Source organism: Artemia franciscana, chromosome 2, assembly GCF_032884065.1.
Source record: "Artemia franciscana chromosome 2, ASM3288406v1, whole genome shotgun sequence".
In the NCBI taxonomy this organism is placed as follows: Eukaryota; Metazoa; Arthropoda; class Branchiopoda; order Anostraca; family Artemiidae; genus Artemia; species Artemia franciscana.
The window spans coordinates 65,733,101-65,760,699 of NC_088864.1; the positions used below are offsets into that span (position 1 = coordinate 65,733,101).

At 34.5% G+C, this 27,599-nt stretch overlaps 1 protein-coding gene across 1 annotated transcript in view; it reads left to right on the top strand.

Moving 5' to 3' along the window:
- The window catches only part of LOC136043965 (uncharacterized), a 39,148-nt gene that overhangs the window by 4,298 nt on the left and 7,251 nt on the right, over positions 1-27,599 (top strand). Inside the window, exons 2-3 of the mRNA XM_065729046.1 lie at positions 10,746-11,005; positions 16,358-18,810. Of these exons, the coding sequence (XP_065585118.1) occupies positions 10,746-11,005; positions 16,358-18,810 (2,713 nt within the window). The remainder of the gene's footprint in view (positions 1-10,745; positions 11,006-16,357; positions 18,811-27,599) is intronic.

Genomic DNA, 27,599 nt, shown 5'->3' on the forward strand with positions numbered 1-27,599 from the left:
AGATAGGGCTCCGAGGTTCAGTTTGCGTGAACTTCTTTGAAATTTCGTCGAGGACAGTCATTGAGACTGGTTCATTATAATAATAATAATAATTTATTTTAGCCCACTGTAATACGTGTAAATTGAATTAAAAAAAACAGTAAATATAAACATATAACATAAAAAAGTAAATATAACAGTAAAAAAGTAAATATAAATTAAAAACAGTTACTTTTTACTAGTAAAGTTTTTTTTTTGCAGTAAAGTTACACTCGCTCAATAAAAAGAACAAAAAACTACTCATTAAAAAAATTGGATAAGATTGTAATTTGGGCCCAACTGAAAACTAGGAACCTGACCCATATTTGCTTGTAGAATGTCAAGCGAGGGCAAAATTGCTTTAGCACCCTAACAACCCACAAGGTGCCTATTTGGCACTGGAAATGGTAAACATAATAAAAGCTTACAATATCTAAAATAATTAAAATTGATTTGTTTAGGATCATGCTTGTTATAAAGCGGATTACAGTTTCGTGTGATTTCGCTTTTTAAAGCAACCGCGTTTTGCAACAATTTCTCAATACCAGCTTTAAGCTTAATCTTGGAAACATAAATAAATTCAAGCCGGATGCTGCCAACGGATTTAAATATAGAAATGCCAAGCCATTTAGTGACTGGAACACCATATATCATAAAAGCATTGGAGCAAGGGGAATAGCACGGTTAACACGGTTCAAAGTAAAGATTCACATTTTGAAATATTCAGTGGTAACTCTATTTCATTTTGCGTAGATCCGACCAAACTGACGTTCTATTCTAGGCTACGTTTAAAACGACTAAAAATTTCCCTGAAGTGCTTCCTCTGGGGACTGAAATTAACTTCCACAAATAAAAATTGGGTACTCCAAAAATTAAGTACTTCCGAAAATTAACGTTAACATGAATGAACAATTTGCAATTTTTGTTAACATTTGTTTGTCTAAGAAATTGGAAAACCCCTTGAAAAATTCAAATATTTTGAAAGTTCTGTTTCCTACATGTGTAAGAAAAAATTGGATAGAGGTCTAAACCTTGGTGTTTTATATTTTGTGGTGACAAAGTCGGATTAATCTCTGTTTTAAGATCTGACAGGGGCGGATCCAGGATTTTTTTTTTTTTTTAGCGGAGGCGCAAAATATTTTGAACAAAGAAATACCAGGAATTTAAAGGGAACCTCAACGAATATACGCGATAGGTAAGTCGTGGAAATGGTCGTAAATTTAATCTAAAATCTGCTGAGGGTTAAAGTTGTAATAAATCTGTTGAAACTAAAATGATGTAAAAATACTGATACAAAAATGGTAAGTTATAGAAACCATCCCGCCATAAAAAATGAAAAGCTGTTCACCCTCAGCAAAAAAATATCATATTTGATATTGCAATATGATATTACCCCCAAATATACCACTACGTTAGGAGGGCGCGCGCCCCTCGCGCCCCCGCGCCCCCACCTGGATCCGCCGCTGAGACTTGAGGCTTGATCCCAACTGCCGCAGGGCTTAAAATTAAATCAAGATAATGCAGTGTTTTTAAATATTAAATGACGAAGAAGAAACATGTTTTAAATCCTGCACAGTCAGATTGATCACTGTTTGGTAATACCGGACCACGAGTTTGACCTTAGCTGTTGTAGGGCGTAGAATTACATGGAGATTATAAATTAGCGGTTCCAAATAATCCTGCAAGAAAAAGAAGAAGCAAGGTGTTCATATCTCTCTGCTCTCCTCTCCAGCTGATGAACAGTTACGCCAATTAGGAAAAGGGGGCCAGGAGGCATTTGCTCCCTAGAGTTTTTGAAAATAATTTTTAGGTATTTTCATTGAAAAATGCTTTCTTTGATATTTTCATGGATAAAATTGAAAAAATAGCAAAATTGCTCCCCACCCCCCATGATTTTGAAAGGTAAATTTTGCCCCCTACCCCCCATTATTGTGAATTTACACCAATGTGCTGTATCCCAAGGGCTCTGACTCTTGCTGTGTAAAAATTTGATGACAATTTTCTATCTAGCACCTACCTCGAACTAGCTAGTACCAATCAGTAAGGTCGTTATTAAATATATCAATTGAAATATAATTTAATTGCTAAAGTACTAATTTAAAATCTAATCATTACCTGATGTAAACAAAATTTCATTGTAAATGGGTTGCATATGGAATTTAGCAAATCAAACAAATTATTATATTACAATCAAAAGTTTGAACTAAACCTTTAAGTACCCTTCAATCTGGAGTCTTGTGATGAGAACCTGCGGATTAAAAATGACAGGCAGGTATAAAAGGAGAAAGAAGACAAGATAAGATTTTGTTGCATTGGTTTGGAAAACGATTTATGTTTATTATTTACTTAATTTGGATTTTCACAAATTTGGAACCCTGCAAATTGAGCTTGTGGCAAAAGTCTCTGATTTCTAATATACAGCACAGTCTGTAACCCCAGAGAAGACTGATGACGTAGAGAGCAGGCAATTTGCCATTTGTTCAATGAAGCTATACTTCAAGACGCGATTTTAGGAGGGGCAGAGGGAGCACTTGCCTCTGGCAAAGAAAGTTCAGGCGAGCAAACTTTCAAATAAATAATCTAATATATTTAATCATTTTGTAATTTACGAGATTTAGAATTTTCATTAAAATAAAGTAGAGGGTGCAGTTTGCAGTAAGTATAGCCTAAGCAAATTAAATCCGAAATTCTCACTCTTCATATATCACATCACCTTAAGCCAATGGCATAAAGAGTTGCCAAAAAACCTCAAAATTAGTTTTAAATTTCAACCGTGGAAGAATTACAAACATTCCTCGTATTATCCTTTTTTTAATTTTATGTCAAATGACAGGCAGGTATAAGAGTGGGACAATCGTCGTACAAACAATTAACAGGCTGGTATGAAAGATGAAAAGAGACGCGATTTTCTAGTCACCCTAAATTAATGGGCGATTTTTTTTTGTACCATTTACTAGAATCAAAATCTGTTCGAATTTTGCAAAGTTAGTACTCCTGCAACTTGTTCTAATGGTATTCACTCTTGGCTCTGCTCAAGAACTTGCAGCAGAATCACTAACCTCATATGAATTTACTCAACGATCTTATGATATAAATTTAATGGAAGAAATGGAATAATATGTTCTATATTCATACAATTTGACTACAGTAGTTGAAAAATAGTTGAGCTACGAGACTCAAATTTTAGTTATTTATTATTGCTCAAAAAGTAACTTACTATTACCACCAACCTCATGGTGTCTGACGACTTAATCAGAAAGGCAGAAAACTTAAAAAGAAATTGACTACAGTATAATTGACTACAGTAGTTACATATAATTAATTACAGTAGTTGCTAAATAGTTGCTATATATAATTGACTACAGTAAACATATAATTGACTACAGTAGTTGAAAAATAGTTGAGCTACGAGACTCAAATTTTAGAGGGAGTGGGAAAACGAAGAAAAACGTTTTTTAGGCATCGATAACGTGGCCAAAGAGAAATTGAAACTTAACAAGACTTACATCTTCAGAGATCTAGCAAGGCAAGATATGGATTTTAAAACTATTATTGCCACCAACCTCATGGTATCTGGCGACTTGATTAGAGAAGCAGAAAACTTGAAAAAATAATTGGGGTTTTAGAATTAACTAATCCATATTTTATAGAACTCAAGTTAAGATTTTCTCTGTAATCGATAGTTAAGTGGTACTTTTTAAGAATTATTTAAGTCAAAATTGACTTCGTATTCGCACTAAGTGGGCCTATGTTAGCTTGGAAAATATCTCCAGCTGAGTAGGCTAGTTAAAATTAAGCCGGTAGGCCTCCTTGGAATATGATCCTACTTTCTATAACTTCCCATACATTTTGTAGTAGGCGTACCTAAAAAAAAACCAAGTATACCGCAGTTTCAAACAGGCCATAAAAAGTATCAAAATCGTCTAATATTAGATGGCACAGGTAATTTTTTTTCGAGACCTTTACCAGTTTTCACTTAATAGTTGCCCGTTCTCTTTGGTCTCGGCAGATACATTCTTGATATCGATATTATGATGATTTTTCAATAAATTTAATCAATCGAATGTCCAGTGTACAAATATATAGGTCATACATGTAGAGGTTATGTTAGATTTTTTTTTGGAGGGGGGGGGAGAGATCAATCATGTTTTTATATATAATTTAAACAAGAAGTGCCAAGAAATTTGGAAAAAACTTGTGTTTCATTGGGGTCTATGCCCAAAGGTCACTCTCTCCCAGCACTGGACGTGCATGATATAGGCTACAAATCTTATTTTGACAAAAAAAAAATGTTTAAAAAAATACAAGAAAAATAAACAGAAAAAATGTTGAGAAAGTATTAAAAAAAATGGAAAAAAATGTGATATTATATACAAATCCTACAAATTTTGACACTTGAGGGTTAGGAAACCGCCCAATACACCCACCCAGTATAGCCTACATGTCTTATATGACAAAGCACATCAAATACACAAAAAGGAACTGGAGCAATGGAACAAAATAACCCGGTATGGAGAGATATAACTTTCCGTATTACCGTATCTGAACAGTCAAGAATCATAGGGAAAGCCCCAGCAGTCATATGGCTAGATGTTGTTATGTCAATTGTGCATAAGCAATCTCTGCTTGAAATCAAATACGATTCGAGAAAATTTCTCGAAAAAATTCGAGAAAACCATAAATCAATGTTTATATTCGTTACGGTGCATAATATGATATAAATGATACATGAAACGGAGATAATAGTAATAATAGTTTAAAAGAAAATTTTAACAGTTACAGCCATTGCGAAAAAAAGAAATGACATTATAAGATAAATTTGCTATTAATGAAATAAATGATTTTAAGTAGCATTTTTTCTAATAGTAATTTGACGTGAATAAATAAGTTCTCATGGCTTATTTTAGACTGAAATGAACGGTGACTGGGGTGGCGGCAGAGCTTCCGCCACCCCAGAATTTGCACAAAAGATAATTTTCTCTCTATTTCTGTTGGTTATACAAATAATGAACCCAAACAGATCTGTCGTCTAGTGAATCTAAACTTATTATAAAAAATCTGGAAGGTAAAACATTTTTTCTCGTTTACTGTTGACTGTGGAAGGAAATTACATAAGGAAGTAATTCAAGTGAATAAGAACTTCAGTGTAATGGCTATTATGACATGTTTTGCATTTCGTATCAAGCACGACACATCCATATATTTGTTAGAATAAAAAAAAAATGTTAGATATGCCTTTTAACAAACCCCAGGGTATTTGTGTGTAGCATAAGTCAATACAGATTAAAGTCTAATTGCAAGAGGAGACCCGTTAAACTAAATTAAATAAAAAAAGTTTTTTTTACCTGCAAGTAAGGAGCGACATTAAAATTTAAAACGAACAGAAATTATTCCGTATATAAAAGGGGTTGATCCCTCTTCACCGCCTCGCTCTTTACGCTAAGTTTTTTATTGTTTTAAAAAGTAGAGTTATGATAAAGAGTCAAACTTTAGCGTAAAGAGCCAGACGTTGGAAGAGGGGTCAACCCCTTTTATATACGGAATAATTTCTGTTAGTTTTAAATTTTAATGTCGCTACTTGCAGTTAAAAAAAAACTTGTTTTTTTTTATTAATTTCTGAACGTTTTTAGTTAGTGCATGTTTTGATTTTGGCTCACCGCACATGAAAAATTAAAACGAAATTTATATATATATTTTTTCTCATAGTTTTGATCGGATGATTTTGATAAGAAAAAAAAAGGAATGGGCGATGAAGCCTAGTTGCCCTCCAATTTTTGGTTGCGTAAAAATGCAACTAGATTTTTTTTATTTTTGTCAGTAATAAAACATACGTACCTTACGAATTAACTTACATAACGAACTTCTATATTTGTGTATTTTTATTACGTATATGAGGGGGTTCGCCCCCTCGTCAATACCTCATTCTTTACATTAAACCTTGAATTTTGTCCCATATCTTTAAGAATGACCCCTAAATCACAAAGGCCTTAGAATAAATAGTGGAAATTACTAAAAATACTTTCGCGCAAAGAGCAAGGTATTGTGGAGAAGACGAACCCCCTTATACACGTAATATTTTATACTCGATTTAAGTTTTAATGCTACTCATTACTTCCAGTTGAAAAAATTGTTTATTTTCTCATTGTTTTTTTTTAAGTAATTCTAGAAAATCCTGCGCCCCTTCATGGAAATTCTCTTCCCTCATGAAAATTCTCTCCCCTCATGAAAAATTCCTCTATGAAAATATCCTCCCTCGTAAACTCTTCCCTGCGACCCACCCCCACCCCAACGCGAAAAAGTCCCCCTGAAAACGTCTGTACACTTCATAATTAACAATTACTATATGCAAACAATGATCAGAGTTTGTAACTTGCAGCCCCTCCCCGGAGGCTAGGGGGGATTAAGTCATCTCCAAAGACATAGCTATTAGGTTTTTGACTAAGCTGAACAGAATGGCTATCTCAGAATTTTGATCCGGTGACTTTGTGGAAAATATGTGCGTGGAAATTTTTTGAGGGAAATAAAGAAAATAAAAAAATAAATAAAATAAACACGCGTCCATGATCTGTCTTCTGGCAAAAAAATACAAAATTCCACATTTTTGTTGATAGAAGCTTGAAACTTCTACACTGATACGCTGAATCTGATGGTGTGATTTTTTTTCATATTTTGTGACTTTTAGGGGGTGTTTCCCCCTATTTTCTAAAACAAGACAATTTTCTCAGGCTTATAACTTTTGATGGGTAAGACTAAACTTGATGAAATATATTTAAAATCAGCATTAAAATGCGATTCTTTTCATGTAACTATTGGTATCAAAACTTCGTTTTTTAGAGTTTTGGTTACTTTTGAGCCGGGTCGCTCCTTACTACAGTTCATTACGACGAACTGTTTGATTTCGTACATGTTTCCAGATGTAAGATCTACAATTCACAGAGTGAAGTTATCCTATTCTGTAAGAAAACATATTTTTTACATCTTGGGGAACAAATTGTGGGGAGAAACCTCTCATAGTTTATTTTTTAGTTGTTGCTTGTTTAGTAGTTTATTGTTTAGAAAGAAAAAACAATTAGTGCTGTCCGTGATCAACCCGACACTACTTTTCCTGAGAATTTTTGTTTCACAAATCCCAGGGCTTTTGGGGTATAATTCAAACCATTTTGAAACTTTAATTGTAGAGGATAGGATAAAAGGATACAGATCCTCCAGAGTGCACCTTGCTACAGCGGGGAGCGATCCCTGGGTTCTACATTGCCAAGCAGAGCATCAACCCATCACGCCACTACAGGGCAATGGCAAGGGCAATTCCTAAAATAAATTTAATGAAAGATCTGCAATCCGTGACTTTCGAGAGTAATTGCCTTATTGTGCAAAAAAGGAGATTTTGTGCTGTTTTGTGTATATTTTTTTTTGCTCTTTTGAGCGGTCTATGGAGACCGTTTTGATATCTTCTATTTTTTTTTTTTTTTTAAGTAACACTTTCAAGAAATAAATTTGTTTTTTTTATAATGTTAAATTGCGTCATGCTTATTTTGTTAATCTCGGATTTAAACTGTGAAAATAAAGGACCAAAGATAAACAAGTGATAGTGGAGTCTTAATTGTTTAAACAATCATATCTTTCGGAGAATCAGGATAGGTTTAGTTTTTGTTTCCTTTTTGGTAAAAAACAATCTGTCTTATCTAGTACAATATTTACTTTTATAGCCTTTGACGATTAGCAGACAGATCCGTTAATTTTCCCATTTCAGTTTTAAGTTTTGAAGTACTAAATGGTAAAAAAGATTTAAAACTGAGCGACCTTTTTTGGGTCTCCTGAACGGTGTTACTTTTTCATTTAATTTTTTTTTTTCAGTTGTTAATATGAACTAGCTGAACTGTCAAAATTATTTTGCAAAAAACGTTAGCAATCATATTTTTTTTTCTTTTTATATATCCCAGGCGTGTTCACAAGTTTTCACATCTCGAGTGGGGAGATTTGTTTTTAACTATTGAATTACTGGTTTAGAATCGACGTTCCGAAATCGCACCCAGCCAAAGGTCCCCCACACCACCATACCTATATGGTATACCCCTATTGAATTTATATCTGTATTAAATTTGTAAATGTTATAAAATTTGTTGCTGCACCTTGGGGGGGGGGGTGCGGATGACTCCGTGTCCTTTTTTGGTGCTCCAGTTTTTTTTTGTCTCTGCAAATTAGTGGCAAATTATCCGACAATTTGATTAAATTGTATTGTCTATTTGTAACACCTTCCCCCCTCCATCCTCTCACTAGCTCTGGTATTTGGTTGGACAAAAATATCGAAATCGAAATGTATTGCAGTATAGAAGACAAAACTAGGAAAAAAAAATTAAGATAGAGACCTATTCAAATTTAGATTTTACACTTGAGATATTTCCAAAGGTTTTTTTTCTTCTCACTGATGCGTACCAAAAAACTGTCGGACGCAACGCAAGTTAATTGCTACCTTTTCATTTTCTTGAATCTATGCTCTTTCCGTAATTTTTGTGCAATTTACTTTTTATATTAGCGGGTTAGAAGTAAATTATTATTATTTTTTATTTTAAAACCAGAAATCTAATTGTTTCTGCTTATGTCATGGCAAGCTTTAAGCTATCATATGATTTTTCGAATTTGTCTGGTAACGGTACTCGGATACCTTCACTTCACACTCGCCTATCAAATAATAGTCTACAAGTCGTACAAGCTCAGCGAAGTAAAATCACAGAAAAACATCCTAAAACACTTTACGTTTATGCTATATACAAATCTTTTCGTGTGTGTTTTCAGTAAACTTATATAATTTCAAGTTCCACAAATATTTGGAAATGTCCCCAGTCAGTTTATTTTAGCTAGTTTTATAGATATTTGTTGCATGTTTGTTTTGGGCAATATTCAATGTCAATATCGATATATGGATATTAAAAACGATATTTGGGTACAGAAAAAATTTGTGCGGACAACTTTCAACTTTGCTGCTCACATCGGAAAAGTTTTTTTTTTTTCAATAAATAAATCAAACAGTTCATGGTAACGAACTGTAGTAAGGAGCGACCCGGCTCAATAGTAAACGAAACTCTAAAAAATTTGCTTTATTTTAGAAAATAGGGGAAAACAACCCCTAAAAGTCACAGAATCTTAACGAAAATCACACCATGAGATTCAGCGTATCAGAGAACCCTATTGTAGAAGTTTCAAGCTCCTATCTACAAAAATGTAGAATTTTGTATTTTTTGCCAGAAGGCAGATCACGGATGCGTGTTTATTTGTTTGTTTGTTTGTTCGTTTTTTTCCCAGGGGTGATCGTATCGACCCAGTGGTCCTAGAATCTTGCGAGGGGGCTCATTCTAACTGAAATGAAAAGTTCTAGTGCCCTTTTTAAGTGACCTGAAAAATTGGAGGGCACCTAGGCCCCCTCCCACGCCAATTATTTTCCCAAAGTCACCAAATCAAAATTCTGAGATAGCCATTTTATTCAGTGTAGTCAAAAAACCTTATAACTATGTTTTAGGGGACAACTTGCTCCCTCACAGTCCCCGTGGGAGGAGCCGCAAGTTACAAACTTTGACCAGTGCTTACATATAGTGATGGTTATTTGGAAGTGTACAGACGTTCTCGGGGCGATTTTTAGGTTGTGGGGGGGTTGATAAGAGGGGGATATGTTGGGGGAACTTTCCTTGGAGGAATTTGTCATAGGGGAAGAAAATTTTCATGAAGGGAGCGCAGGATTTTCTAGCACTATTTAAAAAAAAAAACAATGAAAAATAAATATGAAAAAGTTTTTTCAACTAAAAGTAAGGAGAAGCATTAAAACTTAAAAAAAAACAGAAATTATTATGCATATGATGGGCTCACCTCCTCGTAACACCTCGCTCTTTACGCTAAAGTATTTTTAGTAATTTCAATTATTTATTCTACGGCTTTTGTGATTCAGGGGTCATTCGTAAGAAATTGGGACAAAACTTAAGCTTTAGTGTAAAGAGCGAGGGGGTGAACCCCTTTATATACGTAATAAAAACATGAGAATACAGAAGTTCGTTACGTAAGCTAATTTGTAAGTTACGTATATCTTTTACTAATAAAAACATTCGTAAAAAATTAAAAGTTCTAGTTGCCTTTTTAAGTAACCAAAAAATCGGAGGGCAACTAGGCCTCCTCCCCCGCTCCTTTTTTTCTCAAAATCGTTCGATCAAAACTATGAGAAAGCCATTTAGCCAAAAAAATAAATATGCAAATTTCGTTTTAATTATTCATCTGCGGAGAGCCAAAATCAAAACATGCATTGATTCAAAAACGTTCAGAAATTAAATAAAAAAAAACAAGTTTTTTTAACGGAAAGTAAGGAGCGACATTAAAACTTAAAACGAACAGAAATTACTTCGTATATAAAAGGGGCTGCTTCCTCTTCAACGCCCCGCTCTTTACGCTAAAGTTTTTTACTGTTTTAAAAAGTAGAGTGAAGAGAAAGAGTCAAACTTTAGCGCAAAGAGCGGGGCGTTGATGAGGAAGCCGCCCCTTTCATATAAGAAGTAATTTCTGTTCGTTTTAAGTTTTAATGTCGCTCCTTACTTTCCGTTAAAAAAACTTGTTTTTTTATTTAATTCATACAGGGGCTATTTTAAAACGTCAGAAATTTGGTGAAGTCTGTTCCTAATTTTCTTAGATGTATCTAATTGATCAACATCATATACTTTCAAATCTGTTTTATCACATACTCTCTTTAGGATCTGTACAACGCACAGAGAGTAAGCGATCTTCATCTCAAGTTCGAACCCCAGCTCAGCCTCCAGATGTAACACCGAAGCTAAGGTCCGTAAGCCTAACACGATCAACTGATCGGAGTCCAAGTCCCCCAAGGAGCCCTTTGTCACGAGTTTCAAGAAGCCGCTCCAGTGCTGATCGGAGACTCCAATATGAAATTCAGTCATTTCAACGAAGAAATAGTTCAACTTCCCCTCCAAGCTCTTTACTGGACGACGTGCCGGTAATAAGCATTGTTTATGTTTCATTTTATTGTTCGTATACATTTTTTATATTCATAAGGATTGCCCCGGTCTCCGACCCTGTCTGTATGGGACCCTGTGAGAAAGTTGAAAATAAATTGCGACGAAGACCTTGCTCCGTTTCCATCATAAATATCAACAACAAGAAGAGCAATAGGGGATTCTTTTCGCAAGACAGTAGAATTCTATATTTGAATGAATATTTCGACCCTATGTCCAAGGGCCGTCATCAACAAAACATAAATGTATTAAAGGAAAGAGACTTAAATTAAAATACGACCATTAAAACTAAAATGAAAAATCTTTATTTCAGCGTCCTTATTTCAGCGAAAGTTCCACTGTCTTACGAGAAAAAATTCTCTATTGCTCTTCTTTTTGTTGATGTTTATAATTGAAGAATAGCTGCGAAAAGCAAACTAAACCCCCCCCCCCCCTACCCCCTCCCATCCATGTCCTTTTCAATCCTTCTTCATTAAAATATAAAAATTCTTTTTGTGCGGTTTTTTCTTCCTTTCTTCGCTATTAGGTACTTATCCCCAAAACTTAAAAATATTTTAAAGTATTTATTTTAACAACCACTAGCAAGTATGTCTGAACCGTTCTTGTTGTTTCTTCCTCGTCGAAATCGGAATTTTTCAAAATGGATTTTTTAGTGTTCTTTTCAATCAATCACCCAATTTATTAATACTAAAAAAAATGCTACAAACGTAAAGCGGTTACTAAGCCCAAGAAGCTTTGCTTGTAATCGGCCACACAAAACAAAAATAAAATACTTTTATAAAACACATATAATAAAAAGAACACTGGAACAAGACAAGGACATTTAACAGATATGAGATTTAGAAGGAGATATAACGTGTAAATGAAGAGAAGAGAGACATATAATTACTGCCTTTGCAGAAATACATAGATGGACATCAGGAGGGATGGAGTACCATTGTAGAATTGATTGATAAACAGGAGACCTCTGAGCTGCTGTTGATGATCGTTTTAGTAAAATAAATCTGCGTGAAGAACTACGCAAAGAAGAAGAGTACCTACCTGAGCCTGTCCGTGAGAAAAACTGCTGCAGACACGGTGGATGTGTAGCTAAAGCAAAGGAATAAATAAAACAATAAAAACAATAAGATAAATAAAAACAAAGGAGAGAGAGAGATAGATTACTAAACAGGAAATACCCGACGAAAAAATGCCTTTGCAAAAAATAATAGAGGGACATTCAAAGAGATGGTGTTCCATAGTAGAATTGATTGATATACAGGAGACCTCTGGGCAGCTATAGATGATCGCTTTGATAAAATAAATCGTCTAGAAGAACTACATAAAAAAGAAGAGTACCTACCTGAGCCTGTCCATGAGAAAAACTTCTGCAGAGACGGTGGATGTGTAGCTAAAACAAAGGAGTAAATAAAACAATAAAAATAATTAGGTAAATAAAAACAAAGGAGAGAGAGAGAGATTACTAAACAGGAAATACCCGACGAAATAATGCCTTTGCAAAAAAAAAAAATAGAGGGACATCCAAAGAGATGAAGTTCCATAATAGAATTGATTGATATACAGGAGACCTCTGGGCTGCTGTAGATGATCGCTTTGGTAAAATAAATCGTCTAGAAGAAAAAAGAAATTGCTGCAGGGGCGATGGAAGAGTACCTAGAAAAGCAGAATGCGCTAACTAAAGATTACTTATATCTGCAATACGGTCCAGCAGATCTATTCTAGTATCATTCTAAAGATAAGAGGAAGGGTAAAGCCGAGGAAGAAGAAAAGTAGCCTTCACTGTCCTATTTCGGGCTTTTTGAAGTGAGCAGAGGAGACATTTGTTAGTACTACCCCAGACATAACAGCAATATGAAAAGCAGAAAAATAAAATCATAATAAAGAGAAGGCATAACATCAGGGTAAGAAATGAGTTAACCTGGTGCAATATTGAAGACTGGCGACGGATGAGGGTACGGGTGTGAGTTATGAAGTTTAAAAGAAAGAAAACAGTCAAGATACACAGCAGGAAATGTCACCATGGTAGCGTATTCACCATGGTATTCTCCATGGTATTCACCATGGTATAATATTTTTCCCAGAAGTCAGGATGTTTGGCTTCTGTACGTCTCTCATACGATACGGAGTCCTGAAATCTACAATGGCTCTTTTCCGGCTGTTGAAGGCCATAGCATTTGACCAGCACCAATCCTTCACTTTATCAAGAACACCCAGTGGCAGATGGCAGGTCCACTGAAGCAATGAAAAAGTTACTGTCGTCAGCAACAGGAACAGGGTATACATGGGGATGAAGATCATCAACAAGATCACTAATATAAATTAAAAACAAAAAATGGTCCAAGCACGGAGCCCTGTGGCACACCTCTCGATATAGGCAAGGTGGAGGAAGAAGTACCATCTGCCGAAACATACTGAAATGTCCCTAAGAGATAAGACTTTAACCATTTTAGTGGGGCTCCTTGTACTTCAAATAAAGATAGTTTAGACAAAAGAATAGGGTGATTGAACATTATTGAAACTAGATAACCCCAACCCTACCAAAAAGAGTATGGCTAACTTACAAGACTGGAAAGCTGGCGCTAGTGTCGACAAAAAATATTTCAACGCCATCTAGCATTTGGCTACACTTGATGTTTTTTCCGGTGTACTAATAAGAATAATCAATGTAATTTGTGTAGTTGGTAAAATAATTGTAGTAATAAGTTCCTGACAAAAGAATGATTGCAAAGCTTGAGAGATTACGTGTCGCCAAGCGCTAGATGGTGTTGACGGAAAGAATATAACTTAAAGGTTAATCCGAGATAAAAAACAATATTTTCTAAGTTTGAAAACAACTATTGGTTTAAATATTATGAAAAATCATGATCTACTCTATTACAGAGTGCTCATTTCAAGTTTCTAGCTACCATAACAATAGCCTCTGTAATGTTACTTGACCACGTTGTATTACTTCCTTTTAAAATGTCAGGAACATTATTGAAACTAGATAACTCCTACCCTAGAAAAAAGAGTATGGCTAACTTAAAAGATTGGAAAGCTGGTGCTAGCATCGACAAAAAAAAAATATCTCACCACCATCTAGCGATTGGCGACACTTTATGTTTTTCCGGTGTACTAATAAGAATAATCAATTTAATTTGTGTAGTTGGTAAAATTATTGTAGAAATAATACCAATTATTCGTTTAAATATTATTAAAAATCATGATCTACTCTATTACGGAGTGCTCATTTCAAGTTTCTAACTACCATAACAATAGCCTCTGTAATGTTACTTGACCACGTTTTATTACTTCCTTTTAAAATGTTTAGTAGTAAAAATTACCATTTGTTAACAGAAAGTCTTTTTTTGTAACTTTTTTTGATAGTCATTCTTCAAGTAATTAATCATCAGCAGTTTCTTTGTGTCATTTTCTATTTGACATTTTCTTGTTTGTCCTGGGTGTGGGAAGTGTCACGTACCTTAGCAAAAACAGGGTTAAATGCGCAAATCATTAATCGTTACAAGAAGGTATTTTATAAGAAAAGGAATATAAAAAACTCATTTTAGGAGAATTTTCGTTCAATGAAATGGAAAAGAGAAGGTGTGAGAATTTGCTTCTATTGTCTTTTCTTTTCATCAAACAGTTCGTGGTAGCGAACTGTAGTAAGGAGCGACCCGGCTCAATAGTAACCGAAACTCTAAAAAACGGAACTTTATAACAATAGTTACATCAAAAGAATCGCATTTTAATGCTGATTATAAATATATAAGTTTCATTAAGTTTAGAATTACCAATCAAAAGTTACGAGCCTGAGAAAATTTGACTTATTTTAGAAAATAGGGGGAAACACCCCTTAAAAGTCATAGAACCTTAACGAAAATCACACCATCAGATTCAGCTTATCAGAGAAAACTATAGTAGGATCAGGCTGTTCGCCCCTCAATGCCCAGCTCTTTACGCAAAAGTTTTTTATTGTTTTAAAAAGTAGAGTTGAGAGAAAGAGTCAAACTTTAGCGTAAAGAGCGGGTTGTTGAGGGGGGAACAGCCCCTTTCATATACGGAGTAATTTCTGTTCGTTTTAAGTTTTAATGTCGCTCCTTACTTTCAGTTAAAAAAAATATTGTTTTTGTTTTTATTTAATTTGTGAAAAGAATTGTGGTGCATATTATATGACAAATGTCAAAATATTTCTTGATTTAGGGACATGATTCTCTATTAAGAGTTGTACCCTGGAGGAGGGAGAAGCCCCCCCCCCCCCCCCCACCGAAATTGAAATTTTTGGGTTCTTTTATTTAAAGGTCATAAAGGTCAGGTTATTCATATGAGATAAATGGCAACCGAGTATGACTGACTCTCTGGTTTTAAAATGCTCGTGAAAACCAAACCTTTCTAAAGCACTCCCCTTTCATAACAAATTTTCTTAATTTTATATGAATAAAGCTTTTATACGAGTTCTATGAGTATACTTGGATCTGATAGGTGTATTTGTTATATTGGTTGATATTAGGGGGGGGGGATATGTTGCAAATGTAAGAAAATAATGAGAAATTCACGATGATTCGGAAGTGAAGATACGGGTGTGCCCAACAGAATGTTAATCATTAGTTGTTCAAAGTAATTATTTTGCAAAGTAAGTTAGTTTTGGAGAATCATGTCCATTGTCGTTCATTGACATGGAAAACAGAAGTCGTGTGAATTCGCTTTTTTTCATTTCTGAAAAGAACAATTAGTTTGATCACAGGGTAATTAGGAACAGTTAGCCTATTAGTAATGAAACCGCAAAATTTTATCTGCCATTTGGACTTTAAATGCACATGCTTCGAACTATTGTTCACTAAATTAGTTTTTTTTTATGATATAGCCAAAAGGGTACTAGATAAAATTCTCGATTAAAACTGGCCAAATGATTTTTTTTTTCTTGGAAGAAGATTTAAACTCCAATTACTAATGTGTGGCATTTGCCATCCTTCTGATAAGTTTCTAACGTGTGGAAACTACTGGAGAATGAACCGCGCCCCAGGCGGGATGTGTCTCTGCCCCTTAGGTCTACCACTAATTACGCAAATGGACAGTTGGATCCGGGGTGATTAGCTGGCCCAAAATGGGAAGGGCTGAAAGCTCGAACAAGAAAAATCCGAAATTTCATCCATCTACTAAAAATAAAAGGAAAGAAAAAACGTACCCCATTTCATTGGTATGGTATAATTCATAAGCTCTTTACAGTTGTTTACCAATCTTACGGAGGTAATAAGAACCTAACTACTGTGGAAAAGATTATTAAATTTTTGTATACCCTTTTTTGTTTTATAAGGTTGAAGGCAATGTTTCGATAACTTTTCATTTTGTTTCAGAATCCTCATGATGGTTCGTTGTCACCAGTTGAGCCTCAAAATATTTTCTCTCGCTTCTTCCCTCGTAGAAGAAGTAGCAGAAAAAATTCTACTGAACTCCCAGTAACAAAACCAAATTTGGAGCAAGACCTTAAAAGCCCGCCTGCTCTACCCCCAAAAGAGCGAGATGTGAGTAGAAAGAGTTCATTTATTTCCGAAAACAAACCAGAAGTGAAAAATTGGCGAATATCAGCTGATGTTGAGCATAATGGTAACGACAACTCTGTTGATCAGGAAACTTTAAATTTTGCATCATTTTTCGACCGTATTCGAGAAGGAAGTAAAAATATTACCAAACCTGTTCCTATCCCTAGAAAGTCGTTATTAGCCAGTCCTAATTCTGAAGATAAAGGCTATGAATCCCTCAATATAACTCCCGACTCTTCCAAACCAAGAAAGCTTTCAAGAGAAGAACCGCAAGATGCGCCAATTGTAAGACCATGGGTTAAAGTACTCCCAACTGTGAATGTCAACGATCTACGACGACCTTTCGATGAAACTGAGCCAAGTTTGCCAAAATTTAGAAAGCAAATCAGTCTTGAACCGCGTAATGAATTACCAAGCCGTCCAGCAAGACGTGTTCACAGCTTCAGAGGCTCAACTACTACCCCTCTAGCTCTTGATTCTTTAAAATTCAACGAGAAAGAAGCAAAGAGCAATGAGTCTGATAAATCACCGGAAAGTTTGAGTGGTATTGATTTAAACGGGGATTTCATACTTAAGAAGGCGGTGGAATCAAACCCAGCTGCACATGTTATTCGGCGGTCACTTGAAACTCTCAAGTTTTCAAATGAAGGTCTGAAGAAGACTATTAGTAGCTTGAATCGGTACAGTCAATCTTCAGATCAGCTGATACTGCCTGACGATGTGATCAACAAGAACTCAAATGATAGCTTAAGCACGGGCTCAAGCTCTTTGAATATCTCTGACACAGAGGGCTTAGGAAGCTCCTATACTTTGAGTCGTGAAAGTTTAATTTCAAATTCAAAGGCCAATTCACCGCAGTTGTCCACTGATAGCTCTACAGTCAAGGGAAAGGGTGACGGTGAAGCTCATTCAGAATATACATCGTTAAGTCCTAAAACAGTGGGTGATCAAGAGGAATTTTTTGAAGCCCTAACTCCAGTTGCTGCAACTTTAACTCCAGCCGTAACCCCAACAACACCAGTTGTTCTTCGGTCATTTTTGGAGCCCTTCAATCCACCTGAAATTAAAAGCCGAATTGTAACTGAAACCGCCCAGCTTTTCGGGAAGTTTTCAGATAAAGCAGAAAAGAATTTTACTAAAAAATTGACTGAAAATGAAATGATAAAGGCTGATGATGGTTCTGAAGATATTTTTCCTGAAGTCGTATTACGAAAAAAGACTTCATTTACGAATAATAAGCTGAATGAGAGTCAGAGCGCACTTCTTACTGACCTAGAACTAAAAAGCAGTGTATTTGGCCTTATTTTAAAAAGCAAATTCTCGGAAATGCAGAACTCAAATTTTCAATCAGATAATGTGAATCCACAGCCTTTAAGTCTCGATTCTAACATTGAAAGTGAAAGACCTAACACATTTGAAGTGCCTTCATTGCGGAAATTCACTGAAAAAACGAATGATACAAAAGCAGTGACAACTAAGAAGGATGATTTTAACGCCCTTAAGCCTATTAAGCCCGAAAGAACTTCATTGATGAAGAAATCGGAATCCGCAGAAGGATCCGTAAGGAATACTAAAGTACCTGAACCTGAGTCAGTCGAAATTCGACGTCCTGTGCTGAAGAATCCAACCGAGTCATCGGAATTACTTCAAGTTTTCGCTCGCCGCTCTTTAAAACTTCGAGAAACAGATACAATACCAACAGAGTCGAAAACAGAGGATACTAGCATCAGCAATGAAGAGGAAAAAGAGGTTGAGAAAACAGTTATCATAGAACTCCCAAAAACTGTATCAGCGACTGAATTGCAGAATAATGTTGAGCAAGCTTCTCGAGTTCATGGGAAGCCTATACAATTGAAATGTGATAAGAGCAGAATTGTTGTGGAGCCCACAAAACTGCCAATGTCAACAACAAAGGAGTCCGAAGCTACGTCAGCTGAAATAATTTCCAAACGAAAAACATTCCAGACTACTCGACATGGTAATATCAGCCCTGAAAACTTACAACTAAAATCTGCAGAAGTGAAAACAGATGCAAAACTTGTTGCTGATTTAAAAGAAAATAAGATTGAGAAAGAAGTTTTTTTAATTAAAAAAGAGAAGCCAAGCCCCCGCGCTGTCAGATTAAGAAGTAAGACCCTTCCTGAAGCGAACTATACAGATTTGACTGCTGCCAAAACTTATACGGATGAATCTACAGAACCTCAAAGCATTTCAGTGCCATCTTATGGAGTCACTTTAAGACCAACAGGAAATTTGATTGTCAATCGGTAAGTTGTCTCACGAATACGTTGATGGACTAATTCGTTAATACGTCTTACTTGATGCTTGAATATATAATTCGTTAAAGAATTCAATTTTTAGCTCATACGTTATAAGTTAATCGGCAAGTAAAGCACTTGCAACAACCAACTGACTATATTTGAGCCTATATATAGTTGACTATATGCATGAGTTTTGATAATTAATTAATTCGGTCTGGGAATAATCGGTTAATCGGTTTATTAATTGGTAAGTTGTCTCATAAATACGTTGATGGACTGCGACTAACTCGTTAATACGCCCTTCTTGATCTTTGAATATATAATCTGTTATTCAATATTCGATGATGGATGGAGTACAAAGCAAAAGATTTTCAAATAAAAGAGGCAGTCAAAAACAGAAACATTTTTCATTTTTCATGAAAAAAAAGGCTGAGGAGCCTAGTACAATAGTTTCAATCTTCCCGTCATAGATTAAACATAATAATAGGGTAATAGGAAGTGGAAATTTGAAAAATACAACAACTGTTACTTCAAAAGGTTTTTGATCCTATTTTGCGCTTAAATTTTTTTTTGGAGGGGGGTTGCCCCAGATTTTATTTGGGAGGGTGAATTTTTATTTTGCTCTTTGCCTGAGGACTTTCGATTGCTTCAAATCCACTTAGGGACAAACAGTTTTTCAGCCCGTTTCCGGGCCAAGTGAAAGTTTGAAACAAGAGAGAGAGGGGCTCCAAGGGATCTAACCCAGAAAATTTCTGGAAAATATGAGATTAAATGAGTTTCTAAGCTGTGTGATAATATATTTTGGGAAATTATTTTATAATGTATTCGGAGGCCTCTCCTAATTTTTCAATATGACAGTTTTCTTCAGGAGGTAACGAAAAAAAGTTACTATTTTGCAAAGATGCTACTTTGTGAATTTCAAAAAAACGTTACCGAAGACATAATGAACAATACACACACACACACACACTAAGTAAACATAAAATTAACTGGGCAATCCTGCTTCTGCACTCTTCCGGTGGTGAGGACTCATGGGTGGCCTCTCGGTTCCTGGTATGCATGGCACGAATATATTTTTGTACACTTACCTTATCATACTTCAAACAAAACTAGCACTATCGCAATTTTTACCGAATCGACGTTAATGTAAAAAAAAATTAAAATATACCTCTTAACACCGATTTTATGTTCTAAAAAAAAGAAATGAACCTGGTAGCGCATAAACCGGTTTCTCACTAAATATTATATTTAAGTCTATTTAATAAATTATAATATTTTCCAAATTATTGGGTGTGGGGGCAACGTTGCCCTTGCCCCTCCCCCCCACACACACACTCCACCAAATGACACCTATGTTGGAAAGCCTTTTGCGATGGTTTTCAAACGTCTCTTCAAAGATTATATGTAATAAGAAAGTAAATTGGAATGGAAATTCTAGAAAATTAGAAAATTCCAAAAAATTCTAGAAAGTTGCTTAAGCACTTAAGCAGCGCTTCAGCGTGTTGCTATTCTCTCCTAATTTGGCAACACAGCAAACTATGTATATTAGCTGAGTGAATTGCAAAATTGTATGTCGAACTTCAGTTAGATGACGGATTTGGGCTATTCTTTAATTTGTTCCAAATTAAAAATAAGCTTTCATAAATATAATATTCAACTTGGAAACCCAGGCACGTGTTCTATAATTGTTGCCAGACGCTGGCTTCAAATACTACGGATAAATCAAGCTTGGGTGTGCCCAAACACAAAGTAAACCATACTTTCGGGTAAATAAGTTAAGTTTATCAGTTCTCCATTTCTTAATCTAACTTGTTCAATTATGAAACTTATAACTCCCGTATCCTTCTAACAATCTTGAAATATTTAGAATTGTAATGTGGCATCCTTTGTTCGTGGAGACTTGAAATCCTTCGTCCTCGAGGAAAGGGGTTTGAGTCCTGGTCCTGTTGGTTATTTGGTTTGGAACTGGGGTCTTTGGTGTGACTCTGTGACCTCAGCCAGAGTTGACCCAGCTCTAAGAGGGTACTCAGAGAAACCGGGGAGGGTAAGCAAGAGGTTTTTTTGGGAAAGTAATGCCCCCCATCGCACTTCTTGGCTGGAGGGCCATGAAACGGAGGTCAGCACTGCCGATAGTGGCTAATAATCATAATGTATTAGATAGGAGACTTTGCGATAGCACAGTAGATTGATGCTCTGATTGGTAACATGAAGCCTGGGGTTCGATTCCTGCTGCCGCAAGGTTTGGCGATAGGCCTGCTATCTGTCTCTGTAAAAAAAGAAAAAAAACAGCTACTTAAACGTTAATTCTACCTCTGGGACGTCTTGGTTCTTCACCCTTTCCATGAAATAGGAGCCTTTGCGATTATCAAATTCTGCAACTGCTGCTTGAAACCGAATCAGTCCAAAATTAAATTGTTGGTAACTATGCAAATAGCCCAACAGTATGGAAACGGTTTAAAGAGGAAATTAATATTTGTCTCTGAAAAAAAAAAAAAAAACATTTAACTCATGAGTGAACTTATAAAGCCAGCTAAAAAAAACCTTGAAAAAATATTTATGCTGTATTTATTAAATTTTTATTTTTGTGCATGGATTTAACGTTGGGTCCAAGTTATCTAGTTATACATTTTACTTTTTGAATAGCCTTGTAAACCGACATTTATTACTTTTCGTTTTTTATTTAACGAATTTTCGAACTAATATTGATGAAGCGGCGTTTTTTATGTTAAAACTTCTCATAAAGCAAACCCAAAATCTTGCACCTGCTATCAATGCCACACGGGAATGCCACAGATTTCCATTAATGCGACAGCTCATTGAAAATGTCACATCATATTACTTGCGAAAAATCCTAATTATATTCATTACAAAAATAAATATTGGATTTCTCGGGTACTTAAAAAGTAAATAACCAACTATGTCCATGGACAGGGTAGTACCCAAAATTTTTATGTGAGAGGAAGAGATAGGGGGGGGGGGGAGCACTTCTTTTCAACTGATGCTGATGATGCGGCATTTTTTAGGTTAAAACTTCTGATAAAGCAAACCCAAAATCTTGGGCTATCAATGCCACATGGGAATGCCATCAATGCGACAGCTTATTGAAAATGTCAGATCACATTACTTGCAAAAAATCTTAATTATATTCACTACAAAAATAAATATTGGATTTCTCAGGTGTATAAAAAGTAAATAACCCACTATGTCCATGGACAGGGTAGTACCCAAAATCTTTATATGAGGGGAAGAGATATAGGGGGGAGGGAGAACACTTCTTTTCAACTGATATTGATGATGCGGCATTTTTTAAGGTTAAAACTTTTCATGAATCACAGCCAAAATCAACCACCTGCTATTTTGTTTTGCTGGCAATTTCAATTAAGAAATACCCAGCTTTATTTGTTTTTGTCTGAATGTAGCAAAGATAAACCAATAAGGACAGTAGTAATTCAGCATTAAGTCTACACAATATATACATTATATGTACAAAGGAGCTAGGATGCCACCTGGGGACCAAAAATCCCCTTTGTTAAGCCAATAACAAGATGCTAGATAGCTTGACGAAGATGGGACATCCCTGCTCCCTCGGTGTCTGTACTTGTTACGCTAAAAAAAAAAAAACAACTTGGAATAATGATTAAGAACGGTATTTGTTCCCACACCAGCAGCGATTTTTCTCAAGCAGTTATCTTTTATTATTTCCATACTGGGGGAGGCTGTCATAGCCCCCCTGAAGAGTTGCAAATTTTTGAGTAGTTTATAGTAGTAGTGCTCATCGAAAGTGATGTTTAATAAGTAAAGTGATTTATCAATAATTATAATTATATTTATATCTACATTTATTATTACAATTATATATTATATTTATTATTTTATGTTAAATATTATTATATTATGTTAAACATTATATTAAATATAATATTATTATATTAATATGTTAATATATTATTATTATATTATACATATTATTATATTAAATATATTATATTAAATATTATTATATAAATATTTATATATTTATTATTATTATACTATATATTATTATAATATATAACATATATTATATTTATTATTATAATTGTAATTATATATATTTATAATTATAATAATTATAATTATAAATTAAAGTAATATCTCAGAAATAAGTGTCTTGATAAGTTGACATCAATAATGTTATGTTTCGAAATTTATTCTGTAATTTTGTTTTGCCTACAAGGTGCTATCTCGCAATGTGTAGAGAAATTGATAACCGCTAATTTCTACATAAAATAATCAATTTTAATCTCAAGACCCACTACAAGTAATCGAAACAGGCACATGGACAGGGGAGCGTTTTATATGGTTCTACTTGTTGAGGTAACAGCCTCTGTTCGTATTAAATATAAAAAAACAAGTTTTTTTTAACGGAAAGTAAGGAGCGACATTAAAACTTAAAACGAACAGAAATTACACCGTATATGAAAGGGGCTTTTTCTCCTCAACGCCTCGCTCTTTCCGCTAAAGTTTGACCCTTTCTCTTAACTCTACTTTTTAAAACAGCAAGAAACTTTAGCGTAAAGAGCGGGGCGTTGAGGAGGAAAAGCCCCTTTCATATGCGGAGTAATTTCTGTTGGTTTTAAGTTTTAATGTCGCTCCTTACTTTCCATTAAAAAAACTTGTTTTTTTTTATTTAATTTCTGGACATTTTTGAATTAATGCATATTTTGATCTTGGCTCTCCGCACGTAAATAATCAAAACGAAATTTGCATATTAATTAAGTACAATCAATTGGAAGATTTTGAGAAAAAAGAAGTTAGGGAAGAGGCCTAGTTGCCCTCCAATTTTTGATTACTTAAAAAAGGAACTAGAACTTTTAATTTTTTACTAACGTTTTCGCTGGTAAAAAATATACATAACTTACGAATTAACTTACGTAACGAACTTCTATATTCGTATGTTTTATTGTGTATATGAGGGGGTTCAACCCTTGTCGATACCTCGCTCTTGACACTAAAGCTTAGATTTTGTCCCAATTCCTTAAGAATGACCTCTGAATCACAAAGGTCATAGAATAAATAGTTGAAATTACAGAAAATACTTTAGCGTAAAGAGTGAGATATATCGAGGAGGTAAACCCCTCATATGCGTAATAATTTTTGTTCGTTTTAAGTTCTTATGCTGCTCCTTACTTTCAGTAGTAAAAACTTTTCACATTTATTTTTTCATTGTTTTTTCAAATAAAGCTAGAAAATCCTACGCCCCCTTCATTGAAATTTTCTTCCCCCATGAGAAGTCTTTCCATGGAAATATCCTCCCACGTAACCCCCTCCTCAACTCCCCCCCCCTATACAAAAAAAAATCCCCCTGCAAACGTCTGTACACTTCCCAGTAACCATTACTATATGTAAACACAGGTCAAAGATTATAACTTGCAGCCCCTCCCACGGTGACTGCGGGGGAGTAAGTCGTCCTTAAAGACATAGTTATTCGGTTTTTCGACTATGGTGAATAAAATGGCTATCTCAGAATTTTGATCTGGTGACTTTGGGGAAAAATGAGCGTGGGAGGGGGCCTAGGTGCCCTCTAATGTTTTTGGTCACTTAAAAAGGGCACTAGAACTTTTAATTTCCGTTAGAATGAGCTCTCTCGCAAGATCCTAGGACCACTCAGTCGATACGATCACCCCTGGGGAAAAAACAAAAACAAAAAAACAAACAAATAAACACGCATCCATGATATGTCTTCTGGCAAAAAATGCGAAATTCCACATTTTTGTAGATAGGAGCTTGAAACTTCTACAATCAGGTTCTCTGATACGCTGAATCTGATGGTGTGATTTTCGTTAAGATTGTATGACTTTTAGGGGGTGTTTCCCCTTATTTTCTAAAATGAGACAAATTTTCTCAGGCTCGTAACTTTTGATGGGCATAACTGATCTTAATGACATTTGTATATTTAAAATCAGCATTAAAATGCGGTTCTTTTGATGTAACTATTGGTATCAAGATTCCATTTTTTAGAGTTTCGGTTACAATTGAGCCGGGTCGCTCCTTACCGTTACCACGAACTGTTTGATTGTATCCGATTTTCGAGGTTTTAAAGACAGGCGAGCAGAAACTTGAAGTAATTCCTTTGACTCGGTTTGATTGTTCAGCAGAGGGCGTCGAATTTCAATTGATTCAACCTTCTCACTATTTCTTCACAATTAATTTAATATTTTAGTAAATTAATTTAATTTTATTTTATTTCATTTATTTCGTTTATTAATTTATTTACTTATTTGTTTATTTTTTATTTTCATTTAGTATTTATTTATTATTTTTTATTTATTTATTATTTTTATTTATTAATTTATTAATTTCATTTATTAATTGATTTAATTTAATTTCAAGCATAGTTTCAAACTTTTTTCATAAAATTCACCTATTTAGGTATTTCTTTAATTTTCAGCCTGCCGTCTTCCTTATTATTGTGTCATAATTATGAAAACTTAAAGCGGGATTACGGCAAGGAAAACGTTCCTTCTTGTAAAAGATTGAGACGATTAAAAAAATACAAGCTCTCCGCGTTCCCCTCCTCCCCCATCTTTGCTCAGACTCATGACTCTGAAATCTCAAAATTCTTACAACTACATTATTTCTTGCAATTTCAATAAGATTTCTATGTATTATTATTATTAATATTAGTATGTATCCACTCTTAAAGTTTGTTTTCCTTGTCCAAGTTTTGGTATGGCTTTCTCACGTTTTCCGCTTTCCGTTCTTTCCGCTTTCCCATGTTTTTAACAAATTACCGAAAAATAAAACCTTTGCTATCATTTCATAGCTGAGATTCATTTCTATCCATCTATCGTATTTAACTTTTGAGATTTTGAGGATATGGTTTTTCAGATCAAAATACGAATCAAATTGGCTGAAAATCGCTAAAAAGGACAATTTTTCTATTTATTCAAGCAATTTTAGATCCATCCCCAAGGAAAAATCTAAACAATATCATTGTCTGACTCGGTGAATGGATAGTTCTGAGATCATGGAATACAATGATTTGAATACCTCGTCTTTTTATTACAAGTTGCAGATGCAGGCTTATCGCAAAATTGCTTGTTTCTGAAGTAATATTTACCTTAAGCATGAGGTCCTTTAGTTATTCATTTATCTTAAATAAAATGTTATTACATAATAAAGCACGCATATATAGCAATTTACTTATGTTCTCAATTTTGTTCTAGTGCACTGATAGCAGCTAAGAAAAAAATATCAATACTAAGAAAAACAAAAAAGAGGATCACCAAAAAATAACCAAATAACCGAAAAATTATCACTCTTAAAGTGCACCGATAGCAGCTAAGAAAAAAAAATCAATACTAAGAAAAACAAAAAAGAGGATCGCCAAAAAATAACCAAATAACCGAAAAATTATCACTCTTAAAGTGCACCGATAGCAGCTACGAAAAAAAAATCAATACTAAGAAAAACAAAAAAGAGGATTACCAAAGAATAACCAAATAACCGAAAAATTACCACTCTTAAAGTGCACCGATAGCAGCTAAGAAAAAAAAATCAATACTAAGAAAATCAAAATAGAGGATTACCAAAAAATAACCAAATAACCGAAAAATTACCACTCTTAAAGTGCACCGACAGCAGCTAAGAAAAAAAATCAATACTGAGAAAAACAAAAAAGAGGATCACCAAAAAATAACCAAATAACCGAAAAATTATCACTCTTAAAGTGCACCGATAGCAGCTACGAAAAAACAAATCAATACTAAGAAAATCAAAAAAGAGGATTACCAAAAAATAACCAAATAACCGAAAAATTACCACTCTTAAAGTGCACCGATAGCAGCTAAGAAAAAAAAATCAATACTAAGAAAATCAAAATAGAGGATTACCAAAAAATAACCAAATAACCGAAAAATTACCACTCTTAAAGTGCACCGACAGCAGCTAAGAAAAAAAAAATCAATACTGAGAAAAACAAAAAAGAGGATCACCAAAAAATAACCAAATAACCGAAAAATTATCACTCTTAAAGTGCACCGATAGCAGCTACGAAAAAACAAATCAATACTAAGAAAATCAAAAAAGAGGATTACCAAAAAATAACCAAATAACCGAAAAATTATCACTCTTAAAGTGCACCGATAGCAGCTACGAAAAAACAAATCAATACTAAGAAAATCAAAAAAGAGGATTACCAAAAAATAACCAAATAACCGAAAAATTACCACTCTTAAAGTGCACCGATAGCAGCTAAGAAAAAAAAATCAATACTAAGAAAATCAAAAAAGAGGATTACCAAAAAATAACCAAATAACCGAAAAATTACCACTCTTAAAGTGCACCGATAGCAGCTAAGAAAAAAAAATCAATACTAAGAAAATCAAAAAAGAGGATTACCAAAAAATAACCAAATAACCGAAAAATTACCACTCTTAAAGTGCACCGATAGCAGCTACGAAAAAAAAATCAATACTAAGAAAATCAAAATAGAGGATTACCAAAAAATAACCAAATAACCGAAAAATTACCACTCTTAAAGTGCACCGACAGCAGCTAAGAAAAAAAAAATCAATACTGAGAAAAACAAAAAAGAGGATCACCAAAAAATAACCAAATAACCGAAAAATTATCACTCTTAAAGTGCACCGATAGCAGCTACGAAAAAAAAATCAATACTAAGAAAAACAAAAAAGAGGATTACCAAAGAATAACCAAATAACCGAAAAATTACCACTCTTAAAGTGCACCGATAGCAGCTAAGAAAAAAAAATCAATACTAAGAAAATCAAAATAGAGGATTACCAAAAAAT